The sequence below is a fragment of the Schistocerca nitens genome, chromosome 1 (genome assembly GCF_023898315.1).
Source record: "Schistocerca nitens isolate TAMUIC-IGC-003100 chromosome 1, iqSchNite1.1, whole genome shotgun sequence".
In the NCBI taxonomy this organism is placed as follows: Eukaryota; Metazoa; Arthropoda; class Insecta; order Orthoptera; family Acrididae; genus Schistocerca; species Schistocerca nitens.
The window spans coordinates 1,267,752,111-1,267,767,528 of NC_064614.1; the positions used below are offsets into that span (position 1 = coordinate 1,267,752,111).

General features: G+C 42.0%; 1 protein-coding gene across 2 annotated transcripts in view; it reads right to left on the bottom strand.

The window, feature by feature from the left end:
- The window catches only part of LOC126201939 (anaphase-promoting complex subunit 1), a 367,756-nt gene that overhangs the window by 218,967 nt on the left and 133,371 nt on the right, over nucleotides 1-15,418 (bottom strand). For both annotated transcript variants that reach the window (XM_049936824.1, XM_049936823.1), the window contains exon 15: nucleotides 1,289-1,435. In XM_049936824.1, the coding sequence (XP_049792781.1) occupies nucleotides 1,289-1,435 (147 nt within the window). The remainder of the gene's footprint in view (nucleotides 1-1,288; nucleotides 1,436-15,418) is intronic.

Sequence of the window (15,418 nt, forward strand, 5' to 3'; positions counted from 1 at the left end):
ATATGATGAGTCTGCTCTAAGTAAAAAAAAGGTTTACAAGTGATACAAACTCTTCCAATATGGCCAAGAAAATGCCAATGACAAACCTCGCTCAGGACACTCCAGCACACAACAACAGATGATAACGTCGAAGCTGTGAAGAAAATTGTTTTGGAAAATTGTCGAATAACTGTAAGAGAAGTTGCTGAGGAGGTTGGCAATCGGTTGGCTCATGTCATGCAATTTTTTCGGATGTTTTGGACATGAGACAAGTGTGAGCAAACTTTGTTCCAAAACTTCTCAATTTTGATCGGAAGAACCGATACCTGAGGATCACTCAGGATCTCTTGAATGACATCAATGACGATCCTGATTTGCTCAAAAGGGTCATAACCAGTGACAAAACATGTGTTTACAGTTATGACGTTGAAACCAAAGCCCAGTCATCCCAATGGAAGCACCCCGCAGAGCCAAGACCAAAAAAAGCACACCAAGTTCAATCAAATGAAAAGTTTTGCTCTTGTTTTTCTCAATTAGGGCGTAGCACATCATTTTTGCCCCAATGTCGTACGGTCAATAAGAGTATTAACTTGACGTTATGCGCCGTCTGCGAGAAGCAATACACAAAAAAATGTCGGGAATTGTGGAAAAACAATTCATGGCTTTTGCATCATGGCAATGCATCTGCTCATTCATCATAGCTTGTGAGAGATCTTTTGGCCAAAAACAATACATTAATCATGCCTCAGCCACCATATTCACTGGATTTGGCCCCCTGTGACTTTTTCCTGTTCCCAAAACTGAAGAGACCAATGAAAGGATGAAGATTTTCAACAACTGAGGAAATATAAACTGCATTGCTGGAAGTACTCAAGGCTGTACCAAATAGTGCTTACGACAAGTGCTTCAAGGATTGGAGAAAGTGCAGGCACAAGTGTATTGTATCTAAGGGGGATTACTTTGAAGGGGACAACATGAATATTGATGAATCAATGAATATTTTTTCATAAAAATATAAAGTCACCTTACTTTTTGAACACCCCACATATGTCTCAATATTGTCAGCCATTTTAACTCCTCCTTTTTTTTTCTCCTTTTATCTACACACTACTTTTTTCTTGTCTATGTATATTTGGTTTCTTTTATGGCTATAGTAAGTAAGATAGTTGTTACAATGTAAATGACTTATATACCCCCATGTAAAACCGAACATGTAACACTAAACTGTAAAGTGTACGGTCTGTAATATCTCAATTCCAATTTCATAAGTACATTACATGAAAAGGAAAATGAGTATACACGGCAATACCTTCAGTACTTTGGCAGGACAGAGTGTTGGATAATCCCTCCAGTAATGATCAACATATGCTGGCAGTTTCAAGTCACTTGAAAGCTGGTACAAAAGTTGAGCTAATGATGGTAATACTTCTGACATCAGCATGTTCAGCTTCAAGTCCTATGAACAAAAATCATATCTACATTAATAATACATAAAAAATTGAAAAAAACTGTTTGCTTTCTTGTGTTGACAAAATAAATTACTGCTTGAATCAAATATTTCAGTCTCTTTCCTGAGAAGGCTCATATTGCACAGTATATACCCTCAAGTGGCCTGCAATAGTTGCTTCAAACCTTAGGAAGACATTCACCCATCATCAACATTACATTTTTGCCTGCTTTCTACAATACAGCCATCATGTGTTTCCACATGTTAAAAGTGTATGGGTGGTTCTTGTCAAGCCAATAGTGACTAGACGGAAAAAAATATTAAAATTTCATTTTTGTTTTGTTTATATTGCCTCAGCATGTAAACGGACATACAATAAAATAATTAAAATTCCAGAAAAGTTGGATGATTTATTTAAGAGAAAAAGCTTCACAAACTGAGAAAGCCATAATTCAATTGTCTACCTCTGCCTCTTACGCAAGCAGTTATTCAGCTTCGCATTGATTGATAGAGTTGTTGGATGTCCTCCTGATGGATATCAACTGGCACATTAGACCACCAAAATCATGAGCTGCTTGAAAGGTCCTGCCGATAATGTTCTAAACATTCTCAATTGGGGACAGGTCTGGTGATCTCGCTGGCAAAGGCAGAGTTTGGCAAGCATGAAGCCTATCAGTAGAAACTCTCACCATGTGCAGATGGGCATTCTCTTCCAATGTAAGCCCAGAATGGCTTGCCATGAAGGGCAACAAAATCGGGAACAGAATGTCACCGATGTATCACTGTGCTGTAAGGATGGCAACAAAAGAAGTCCTGCTATGAAAAGAAATGGCACTCTTGATTGTGGTTGTGTGGCGGGCGATAGACTGGTATACTATGCTGTCAAGAGTGTCACCAGAACACCTTTGCTGATCATCCGAATAAGTGCGCTGACTTCGACTAAAAGTTAACTATGTATACGAAGACAGTAACTTGTTCTCGAAAGAACAGTTACTGTTGATGACCATGCAGCTTTTCCCTAGAATAAATGATGACTAACTGACAACCTCAGCTGCCAACAGGTGTTGTTGATATACCTCGATGTGGACAGCTGAAAATGTGTGCCCCGACCGGGACTCGAACCCAGGATCTCCTGTTTACATGGCAGACGCTCTATCCATCTGAGCCACCAAGGACACAGATGAATAGCGCGACTGCAGGGATTTATCCCTTGTACGCTTCCCGTGAGACTCACATTCCCAACTGTCCACAATTCTACATATGTATTGTACCTTATAGACATTTGCCCACCCACTCATTACTCACGCACGTTTTGGCGATTCCCGTAAGAGTTTGGGCAACCTGTGCGCATTCGCAAAGACGAAGGTCAACGGCTGGGTAGCCTTTAACTATATATACGAAGACAGTAACTTGTTCTCGAAAGAACAGTTACTGTTGATGACCATGCAGCTTTTCCCTGGAATAAATGACAACTAACTGACAACCTCAGCTGCTGACAGGTATTGTTGATATACCTCGATGTGGACAGCTGAAAACGTGTGCCCCGACCGGGACTCGAACCCGGAGTATCCTGCTTACTCACGGGAAGCGTGCAAGGGATAAGTCCCTGCAGTCGCACTATTCATCTGTGTCCTCGGTGGCTCAGATGGATAGAGCGTCTGCCATGTAAGCAGGAGATCCCGGGTTCGAGTCCCGGTCGGGGCACACATTTTCAGCTGTCCACATCGAGGTATATCAACAACACCTGTCGGCAGCTGAGGTTGTCAGTTAGTCATTATTTAAAAGTTAACTGTAGTAAAGTTGGCATTTAACGTTGTTCATTGCAAAATTCTGATGCACTGATCTCGATCAATGTTAAATGAAGGATTTGACCGTAGTTAAATTTTACTGCTGCTCACTCCCCATTTTCGAGAGATGACCAGAGTTTTACAAGCATACGGTATTAAGACGGCACGCATTTTGACATGGTGAGACAGACTCAATGGCTAGCAGTTTGGAGGGCCACCTCCTTGAAATATTCCATACAGAGGTTTGCAATTGCAGGAGCCAGTGGGGAACCCAAGACCACACCATATGCTGTACCCTATATGTAAGACGAATGCAGAAAATTTATTAATTTATGAATCAGACGTACCAGGAGTAGAATTAAATTGCCCCTCCACGAGTGACTGCACTGCCTATTTTTCTCTAACAAGTGGACTACACAACAATCAGATGTTTGTAATCTTTTTTTATATTCATGGTACATGAAGTTCAAAACTCAAATATACCTGTCCCAAAGTTTGATGCATCTCTCAAAAATTCTCGAGAAAACTGACTTCTAAATATTCCAATCATATACGTGACTGTAGGCTTTCCTGGCATAAACTGTTGATGAAGGTTTCTCGGGTCTCCAGTTGGGTGGTAGCGTTGATACATCGCGACGTTTCGGGAAGTGTTATACCACCAATATTCTGGTGAAGTGTCGAGATTCACGGAGAGTGGGGTATTTATATGCATGGTCACCCCCCCCCCCTCCTCCACTAGACTTCGGGAGGCTGCAGCGGACCGGCAGCATGCATGAGTTGGTGGGGGTAGCGGTCGTCCCCAATGGCCGCGTTTGGTTCTCGGTGTAAGCATTCTGTCTGCATCTGTGGTGGAGAACATTGACGGACCCGCTCCAAACGGATTGCTGCTATCGCAGGGTTTCATGCTGCGCTGAGTTGGTATTCCTCATCCCCGTTGGCCAGGTTGTCTTGAATCCTTATTTCTAGGGATTCTTTGATAATACTTTCCCAGAAGCCAGATGCTCGGCATCAGTGTTTTCAAATTTGAAGGTGTGTTCTTCATTTATGCTGTGTTCTGCTATGGTCGACTTTTCTGTGTGACGTAGTCGCACACATCTAATATGTTCTTCACAGTGTTTAGATATACACCGCTGTGTTTGTCCAATGTATGGTTTACCTCATTCCCATAGGATGCTGTATATTCCTGGTGTGTTAAGCTTCAGCAGGTCTTTGGCAGAACCTAGGAACTCCCTCGTCTTCAGTGGTAGGCGCAGAATGGTTTTGATATTGTATTTGGAAGTTGTGCAATTTTGGCTGACAGTGGACCCACATACAGAAGGAACACGAGTTGTTTATTGTCGTCCTACTCCCCCTCCTCCTCCTTCTTCTTCTTCTTGGGTTGTCACTGCTTCCTTCTTCCTTTTAAGCGCCCTGATGATGTGCGTTTCACTGTAGCCATTTTGGTGGAAGACGTCCCTCAGGTGTTGCAGCTCGGATGGTAGGCTGTCTTTGTTTCAGATGGAGCACGCCCTATGTACCAGGGTGGTCAGTACTGTTTGTCTTTATGCTGGATGGTGGCAGCTTGTTGAATGAAGGTATCGGTCTGTGTGTGTCTTCTTCCTATGTACTGCATGGCGTAGTGAACCATCTGCCTTCCTCTTAATTTGTATGTCAAGGACGGGGAGGCATCAATTTTCCTCCATTTCCATCGTAAATTTTATATTCAGATGGATGCTGTTGAGGTGCTCCAGAAACTCACCTAGCGCCTATTTACCATGTCCCCACATGACAAAAGTGTCATCGACAATGTGGAAGAAGTGCTTTGATTTCTGGCTAGCAGTTTGGAAGGCCACCTCCTTGAAATATTCCATACAGAGGTTTGCAACTGCAGGAGCCAGTGGGGAACCCAAGGCCACATCATCGATTTCCTCATAGAATTCCTTGTTGCACTGAAAGTAGGTGGTTGTTAGTTTGTGTTCAAACAGGCTGACAGTTTGTGGTTCAAAGTGCTGAGCTAAAAGTGCCAAGGAGTCTCGAAGGGGCACTTTCGTGAAAAGCAACGTCGCGTCGAAGCTCACGAGTAGGTCCTCCCTTTGTAGTCGCATGTCCCTGAGTATTTTTACAAATTCGGCTGAGTTTCTCACATGGTGGCTGCAGTGTTCCGTAAGGAGTTTGAGCAGTGTCACTAAGTATTTAGCTAGTCCGTAACTGTGAGAGTTGATGGAGTCCACAATCAGTCTCAGAGGCACCCCTTCTTTATGGATCTTCAGCAGTCCTTACAGGCGTGGTATCGCTGGCGTTCTGGGGTACAGATGTTTCTTCATTGGCTCAGGTAAGTCGGATTTCATCAGCAGAGCTATCGTCTTTCTACTCATCATCAAGGTTGGATCATTCTTCAGCCTCTTGTAGGCCTCGTCTTGTAGCAGCAGGTTTATTTTCTGCCGGTACTCGGCAGTGCTTAATAGCACTGTAGTATTGCCTGCTGGTAGGATCGTTACATCAGGGTCATCTCTAAGGGATCGGAGAGCTGCTCGTTCTTCCGCAGATATGTTATTTTTAGGTAATCGAGATCTGTTGAATATTCTGTAAGTTTCCCGTGTGACTTCCTCTGCTTCCTCCTTTGGAAGCCCTCGTATTGCTTCTTCCACGTCACTAATAATGTCTCGTTTCGGGATCGTTCTGGGGATGGGGGCGAAATTCAGTCCTTTTTTTTTTTTTTTGAGTATTGCGATTGTTTAACTTGCTGAAATAATAAAGATTTATTTTGACAGGCAATGTGACTGTGCAGTAGTGAGCGTACTCATACCTGGATTCGATTCCATGTAGAAACATATTTTTAAACAAATTCAAATGGTTCAAATGGCTCTGAGCACTACGGGACTTAACATCTGAGGTCATCAGTCCCCTAGAACTTAGAACTACTTAAACCTAACTAACCAAAGGCCATCACCCACATCCATGCCCAAGGCAGGATTCAAACCTGCGACCGTAGCAGTCACGCAGTTCCAGACTGAAGCGCCTAGAACTGCTCGGCCACACCGGCCGGCTTTAAACAAATGCTGTGAGCATTTATGTGATGTGTAAAATACAATAATACGCAAAAAATTAATTTGTAGCATTTAATTTACAATCTTGGTTAACAATCTTTTACAAAAGACTGATAATTATGAATTTTTGTTTGCAATGAAAACTGGATTTTTAAATGTAGCATATAGTTCGAAATAAGAAGACATGCATTTTTGATAAAAATCAAAATTAGATGTGTTAATCAACATATATTTGATGATATATCTAAAAACAAAGATTCTGTAACTTACCAAACGAAAGCGTTGGTACGTTGATATGTCTGCTTGAGTCTGTATATGTGCAGATGGATGTGTGTGTGTGTGTGTGTGTGTGTGTGTGTGTGTGTGTGTGTGTGCGGGCGCGCGCGCGCGTGCGAATGTATACCTGTCCCTTTTCCCCCCAAGGTAAGTCTTTCTGCTCCCGGGATTGGAATGACTCCTTACCCTCTCCCTTAAAACCCACATCCTTTCGTCTTTCCCTCTCCTTCCCTCTTTCCTCATGAAGCAACCGTGGGTTGCGAAAGCTTGAAATTTGTGTGTGTGTTTGTTTGTGTGTGTGTTTGTGTTTGTTATTGTCTCTATCAACGTACCAACACTTTCGTTTGGTAAGTTACAGAATCTTTGTTTTTAGATATATTTTTCCCACGTGGAATTTTTCCCTCTATTATATTCATATATTTGATGATATTTATACTTAAATGATGTAACGATGTAGGTATTCAAACTAAATGGGAAAAATTAAAAAAATAATGATCAAAAGAAGATGCTGTACATTTCTTCTTTTATACTGCAACCGTCAGTTCTTTTATTTTCAAGTTCATTTGCACTGATCAACATGAGAGATATATCTATCTTGTACTTTGAAAAATTTGGTGTTCTTTTTCCATTTTGCCAAACATAAATGAATGGACTAGAGCAAGGTATAAACATGCTTCTGCTTGTTGACAAAAATGAGAGCATGTGAGAGAAATTATGTCACTTACCAGCGATTGTCTAGAAAATTTATAGGCAGTCATGTGCAAATTCATGTATCTGTTAACATCTCTGCATCTCCAATGCACCTTCCATTACAATACACAGTGTTAACTGCAGTAAACTGCACAGTTGGCTGGTGATCATTTGCTGCCTGGTGATTAACGTTGGTGTACCACATAGACATTTTAAACACTGTTTACTTAAACTGTGATTACTGAACTTGGTTATCTTCCTTTTTGACTGAGATTGATGCACTTAGCCAATCGGCACTCAGTTCAAAATGGGACTCAACACTGAAGACAATTCTACACCAGTCATTTAGATTCCAGGCCAAAGACACGTCTGGAGGTTCCCCAGACTATCCTTGGTTTGCATTTCAACAAGATAATACCCACACACACACACACACACAGTGAGCATTTCTACTGCTTGTCTTTGTGCTTGCCAAACCCTACCTTAGCCAGCAAGGTCATCCCCAAGTGAGAACATCTGGAGCATCAAGCCAAATAACTACTCGCGTACAGGTCATAGGTGGACTTAACTCTGTATCTTTAATAAATTGTCCCATTTTTCTGAAATTGTAATTTTTTTTTTTTTTTTTTTTTTTTTTTTTTTTTACATGCACATCTACTAATTTCCATCTCAACTGAATAACTCATTTATGGTGAGTCTTATTTTTTTTAGTGTGTGCCGTAGTAAATTAGTAAATAGAATTCACGTCAGCTGTTATATAAGGGATGTATATTAATTTGCAGCATCAATGAACTGAGCAATACAATATTACAGACAGACAAAATTAGATAATCAGCATTGAAAGTTCAAAACTTCATTGTAGAAATGCAGATCATATCTAAAGGGACAGGTAAATAAATATTAATGTTGTTAAATAAAGCAGTTAGGAACATTATAACTAAGGAATGCCACATGTCCCACCCAGCACCTTCTACACAGAATGCACAATGTAATTAAATTTCTTAATTATCTGGCATTTAGACAAGAGCATACAAAAAAAACTGTATGCATTGAACTTATATGTGTTACAGAGAAAAGTAACAGAACAGGAATTTACAGTTATACTGTTGATCTTAGTCTGTCACTGGAACTGACAATGTACTCATATATTACATTGTGTATCTGAGGAGTCTGTGTAACACTGAGTGTGTCCGAAGGAAACATAAGATAGGTGTCACTATTTATAGTCTCTACAATTGAAGAACTAGCCAGCATCAACATTTCATAATAATCACACTCAAGAATGCCATTTACCAGGGAGTGTTGTTCATGCCAAATTCATTTAAAAATATGGAATTACAGCATAGAACAAATAATCCCTTCCACAAAAATATGTAGTTAATATCGATGCAGATTTACATAAAGGATCAATAATAATTCATCAAAGAGGTTTCATTTTTTCCTCTTCTTTCCTAATATTCTTGCAAAAGTAAGCTGCACAGGCCAAAGAAACTTTTTGCATTCACATACACAAATACCTTTTTGAAAATCAGAAAGACAATTTTACTTTAAGGTCCCACCAAAGTCAGGACCTTCACAGTCAGTGCTTTGGCTAAGAACAGACAAAGACAGGGAACAAAAACTGATGAGATTTAATTTAAGGAGCCATACCAGCACTTATGTGCAGTAAGAATAATAAATAATTTAAGAGTAAAGGAGACCAGTCACTGAACAGTAAAAGCATTGATGCCAACAGGCACACACAAAAGAAAAAAATTTCCCAGCTTTTATGAAGAGTACACCCGCAAGCATGCACCTATGTCCCTACATTGTGCCAGCTGCACACACAACACCGAATTTATATATAAGCCGATGGAATAAGGTTGGGTGAGGAGGGGGTGAGGGTTGTGTAGAGTAGGATTGGGTTGACACACACAACACACACACACACACACACACACACACACACACACACACACACACACACACAGATAGAGAGAGAGAGAGAGAGAGAGAGAGAGAGGTGGAAAGAGGGGTTGGGGATAGGTAGCTAACAACTTGGAGAAAGAGGAGAGAGAGAGAGGGGGGGGGGGGGAGAGAGAGGGAGAGAGAGATTGGGGGGGGGGGGGGGGATGGCTGGGATGTGACACACAGGTACTGAACTAGTGTACAATCAAAGTGACATAGGCACGGATTGTGAGGAGGTGACATAGGGGACACTGTTGGGTAGAGTGTGTGGAGACAGTGTGTTAATGGAGACTATGACCAGGAGTGTTATGGGAGTGAAGGATGTGCTGCAAGGATAACTCCCACCAGCATCATTCAGGAAAGCTGATGGCGAAGGAAAGGATCCAGATGGCCTGGGTTGTGAAGCAACTACTGAATTCTAGCATGTCGTGCTCAGCTGCACGTTGTGCCGCTGGGTGATCAACATTGTTTTTGGTCACAGTTTAACAGTAGCCATTCATTCTGATAGAAAGGTGGTTATTTGTCATGCTGACATCAAAAGCTGTGCAGCATTGCAACAGAGTTGATTTATGACATGGGTGCTTTCGCACATGGCCTGGCCTCTGATTTGGTAGGTTATGCCTGCAACAGGACTGGAGTAGAAAGTGCTGGGTGGGTGAATCAGGCAGGTTTAGCGCACAGTTTTTCCACAGGGTTATGACTGCTGGCGCAAGGCCTTGTGAATTGGAGTGGGATAGGGAGGGAACACCAGGAGATGTGTAGGTTGCATGGCCGATGTAATACAAGATTTGGTGGGGTGGGAAAGGTGTCCCTCATAAATCATCAAGCCACTGGTGAAGGATACTGTTCAGCTGCTCCTATCCAAAGTGATATTGGGTGACTAGGGGGACAAGCCAATGTAGCTTATTCTTGGGACTAGTGGGGGGAGTACAGGTATGTGAGGATACAGCACAGGAATTCTGCTTGAGAACTAGATTTTAGGGGTACTGTCTGTCTGTGAAGACTCTCATGAGACCTGCAGATACTGAGCAAGGGAATTCTCATCACTGCAAATACCCCATGAGCGACCAGGATATATTGGTTTTTGGTGTGGAATGGGTGACAGCTGTCAAAGAGCAGGTCAAGTTGGAGCTTAGTGGTCTTAATATGGACAAAGGTGAGGATGGAACCATCAGAGGGGAGGAGGTCAACATCCAGGAAAGTGAGATACTGGGGTGAGGATGACCTGGTGAAGTGTATGGCAGACAAGGTGTTGAGATTATGGGCAAATGGGGATAGGGTGTCTTGACCTGAGTCCAGTTCATGAAGATACCATCAATGAAACTGAACCAGACAAAGGGTTAGGTTTCTAGATGGCCCATAGCAATATCAGCATATGAGGGTCCCACATAGGTGCCAACAGCTGTGTCGCAAATTTGTTTATATACCTTCCCATCAAGTGGAAGGCCTCGTGAGACATTCAGCATACTGGACAAGGGAATTCTCATCACTTCAGATATGCCACCCATCAGCGGCCTGGCTCCTTTGGAATGCTTTCTGGGTGTGGAAGGGGTGATAGCTGTCAAATCGCAGGTACTGTTGGCAGTTCATGGGTTTAATATGGGCACAACCTGTGAATGGAGCCATCAGAGAGGAGATGATCAACATCACCAAAGATAGCATGTTGGACTGAGGAGGACAGAATGAGGATACAGTGACTTGGTCCTGGGTTCAGATCATGAAGATATCATCAATGAACCTGAACCAGACAAGGAGTCTGGGATTTTAAGAGGCTACGAATGTTACCTCCAGATGGCCCATAAAAAGGTTGGCACAGGAGTGTGCCATGCGGGTGCCCTGGGCTCTGCTGCAGATTTGTTTATATATCACCTCCTTGAAGACCAGTAAGTCTTTCCATAAGCATACTGTACATATGATGAAAAATATCGTATACAGATATGGTATGAAATTTGAGAACTGTTGTTTTGACAAATCTGATTATAGTATACAGTTTTTCTGTAACAGCAGTCCACAATGCATAGTAAACGATTTTAGTGAGTCTTGTTAAGGAAGAACATGACTCAGTTAACAGATTATGGTTAAATAAGATTAACTACCACAGAGTATGAAGTGCTCACCGAACAATATCTTTCACTTAATAATAACCGGTAACTGTCATCAGATGACATACCAAATTTGGTACATTCAGAGATGATCAAGCCATGAACATAGTACATGATATGCAAAAAAAGAACATGTAGTTTGTATATAGAAGCAGGATTTAAAACCTGAAGGCAATAAATTTAGAAAATAAACTAGGTAACATACACAAGGTAAAAAGAAGAAAATGAGCAAAGAGGATCTCTTCACAAAGTAGAAAAATTCAACAGTAAAGAAAAACAAAGGGAAAATGGGAATAAAATACAATGACAAGGAGCAAATAGCTCAAGCAGTAAACAAAAAATTCAGCTGAACATCTTGATGTAATTTTTCTGACATGTATGATGTCACATACCAATAATTTGAAAAACTGTAAAGTGGAAAATACAAATTAAGCATTCATATACCCAGCTATAATACAAACCAACTTCTGCAAGCTACATGTATGATACATTACGATTAGAAAGCTACAAATACAGACTGAGTCTGCAAATGAAGAGACATGTGTACAGTGAAGATGGCTTGGAGGCAAGGATCGGAGGAGGGAGGTTTACAGAACAGAGGAAGGGAAAACTGTCGGATAGAGGATGTGGCGACAATGTACTAACCCAAGTTGTTTGAAGTCTTCTGTCAGGTAGTCACTGCATTTCATCATGAGGCATATAAAAAAATTAGCAGCATAGACATGGGCACCTGCATGGCACCCTCCTATGCCAACTGTTCAATGGGCCATTTCATGGAAGCATTCCTAGCCTCCAAAATCAACATTCCTCATCTGGTAAGGTTCACTGATGACAATTTCATGATCTGGACCCAGGGTCAAGTCACCCTATCTTTCCTCCACAACCTCAACGTCTTCTCTCCCACCACTCCTTCTGGTCCTCCTCAACCCAACTGGTCATCTTCCTGGACATTTAACTACTCTTCTTGGTGACTCCATCCACACCTCTGTCTGTATTAAACCCACCAAACAACAATAGTATCTGCAATTTGACAGCTGACATCCCCTCCACACCAAAACATCCCTCCCAAACAACCTGGTCACCAAGAGACAGCATGTCTACAGTGACAACCACTACCTTGTCCAGTATGCTGAAAGTCTCACAAATGCTTTCACAGAAAGGCAGTATCCCTTAGACTTAGTCCACAAACAGATATTTTGTGCCCTATCCCTACATGCCCCCAATCCTCCCCTCAACCACAAGAACCAGAGACAATGGAGTGACCCCTTACTCAGCCAATACCACCCCAGACTAGAACACCTGTACCCCATCCTTTGTCAGAACCTTCTCATCCCTCCTAATGTGGTGTTCTGTTACCCACCCAACCTCCACAACATCCTAGTCCATCCCTAAGCCATTCCAGTCCCAGCCCTTGCCACAGGGATCATACCACTGTGGAGGACCCAGGTGCAAGACGCCCCATTCACCCAACCAACACTTCCTACTCCAGTTCTGTCTCAGGCTTACCCTACTGAACAGAGGCCGGCCACATGTGAAGGCACCCACCTCATAAACCAAGTCTGCTGCTATCACTACACTGCTTTTCATGTACGTATGACAACCAACCTGCTGTCCACCAGCAGGAATGGTCACTGCCAAACCGTAGAGAACAAAGTTGACCCCTAGTGGCACAATATGCTCCTGAGCACAACATGCTTGAGTTCTGGGTGCTTTACAACCCATACCATCTGGATCCTTCCCTCCACCACTGGCTTTTTTACAACTGTGCAGATGGGAGTTACTCATGCTACACATCCTTCACTCCTGTAACCCTTCTGGCCTTAATCTCTGCTAACCCACAGTTCCCACGCCACCCACCCAATAGTTTCCCCTGCCTTTGTCCTATCAACCCTTTCCAATACATGCCTCCCCCCCCCCCCACCCACCAATTGTGCACTGAAGCCCTCCAGCTCCAGTACTCAATGTATTTGCCATCCTTCCCTGCTGCATTACTAGCCAGCAAACCTGCTGCCTCCCTCTGAGCCACTAACTACCCAACCTCAACCCCTCTTCCTGCCTCTCCCCTACACTTCTCACTCCACCTCCTCTCTCTCTCTCTCTCTCTCTCTCTCTCTCTCTCTCTCCCTCTCCTTCCCCCCTTCTAGTCCACCCAACACAATCCACACCGCACCCTAGTTCACCTATCATAATGCAATCCAGGCACTTCGTGTCCAGTCAGCACGTGCATTTCGTGTATTATAGCTTATTAAAAGGCTTTATTCCATACGCTAGCAGTTTTCTTTCTCTTCTGTATGTGTGTGTGCCTGTGAAGTACTCAATGCTGCTGCTATTTAGTGAGTGGACTGCTTTGCTCTTAAATTACATTCTACCAGAACTTTCGTTATTACCAAATAATAACACTTAACAGTAGCTGCTGCTGCAGTATTCATCCCAAAATGGATGTACATAAAATGCTGGCACTTATGTCAACTGGTTTAAGAAAGGGCAAAGATGGAGGAAAGGACAAACATGGAAGCCAGTGCACATTTGCAAATACATTTGCAGGAGCACAAACAGAGCTAGAGATGTAGAGTTGTATCTGTTTTTAGGCTCTGATTTATCAGAGGGGTACTTTATGATCAAGAGCAAATCAGATTGTGAATGTCAATGGTTGTATTGCTGTACAGATTTTTTTTTTTTTTTTTTTTTTTTTTTTTGCTTTAGTATAAGTCATCCACCTTGTCTTAAGTTGTGTACCCATCATAGTACACAGCACACACTCTACTTCATACAGAGTGATGCCAAGTTTGGCTGAGGCACACTTGAAAAGATGAACAAGTAATTTGACTGTGGGCTGGTTTTAAAAAAAATTCCTAGATGTTTCTCCCATATATGGTAGCATTAAGTTACTAAATTGAAGGCATTCAAAAATAAGACATGTTTGGGATGCACAGCCACAGCATAAAGCAAATGTATTGTGCCAATACTGGAGCAGTGAATGTTAGAATAAATGCTGCCTTTTAACTAGCTTGTTGTGTGCATTATAATCACATTTCTGACAAGATTCATAACTTCCCATTACACCCAATATGTTTATAGTTATATTTACAATGCACAACCTTATTAAAGTTTGGGGAGTAGTACAGCTGTGTAACAACACAATATTCTGTACGGAATTGTGAGGTGTAATGATTACCCTTGAGGTCGCTCCTGAACAGAGGGGAAAAAAAATAAAAATTGCGAAGCGCAATATGGGGGTGGGGAGTAAGAAGGGTGTGCAATCAGTTCAGACTTTAGGTTTCACAGAGCAACTTCAGTTGCACATGAGGAGTGTGGATGAGCATTGTAATGTTGCAAGAGTGTAGGCGCCAGGCCACCTCTAACAAGACAAACTCGACATAGGTGGTGTTTTAGAGTCTCTATTTTCTGAAAAGAATTTATGATTGCACCTCATACCAGATAATCAGTCACATAAACTTGAGCATCCCAAAATACAGACAAAAGAATTTTTTGCAGATGGTTGTGTTTTGAACTTTTTTGCCTGAAGAAAAGATGTTCAATGATATTCAGCACTCTGTCTGTTTTCTTCTGCATCCTAATGATGGATCCATGACTCGTTCCCCACCACAATATTCAAAAGGAAGTCATCTCCTTCATCGTGGTGCTACGGCAGAAGTTGCTCATTTTGAATCAAACTGTCAATTAGTTTGTGGTGTTTATTGTCTGTGTGGCACTGACTGGACATCCACAGTGTGTTTCATTAACAATTATATAACAATTACGGATTTTCCAGATTTGCAATCATGGAATTTTATTACCCAGTGATTTACAGAAAACCTATCAACAGCATCGCCACCTAAATAGCCTTTAAATGAGGATGAATCTCGTTAGGAGTCGCTTTTTCAGCAGTTAAAACTTCGATAACAGCACACTGTTTAACTCGGACTGTCATAGCACTAGAACACATCTCCATACTTCCACTACTCAAAATGCACGAGATGAACGCAATGCATTCAAACTGCACAAGCGTATGGAGAGGGACATTACCTTCCATATGACACATGGCGTGTTTCTTGTGGTAATTTAGGTTGTATTCCACAAGCATGTGTGCATTACTTTTCAAGCCTACCCTCGTACTACATGGTATGAGTCACACAAGTGTTTTGTAATCAATCTCCTTTGTAC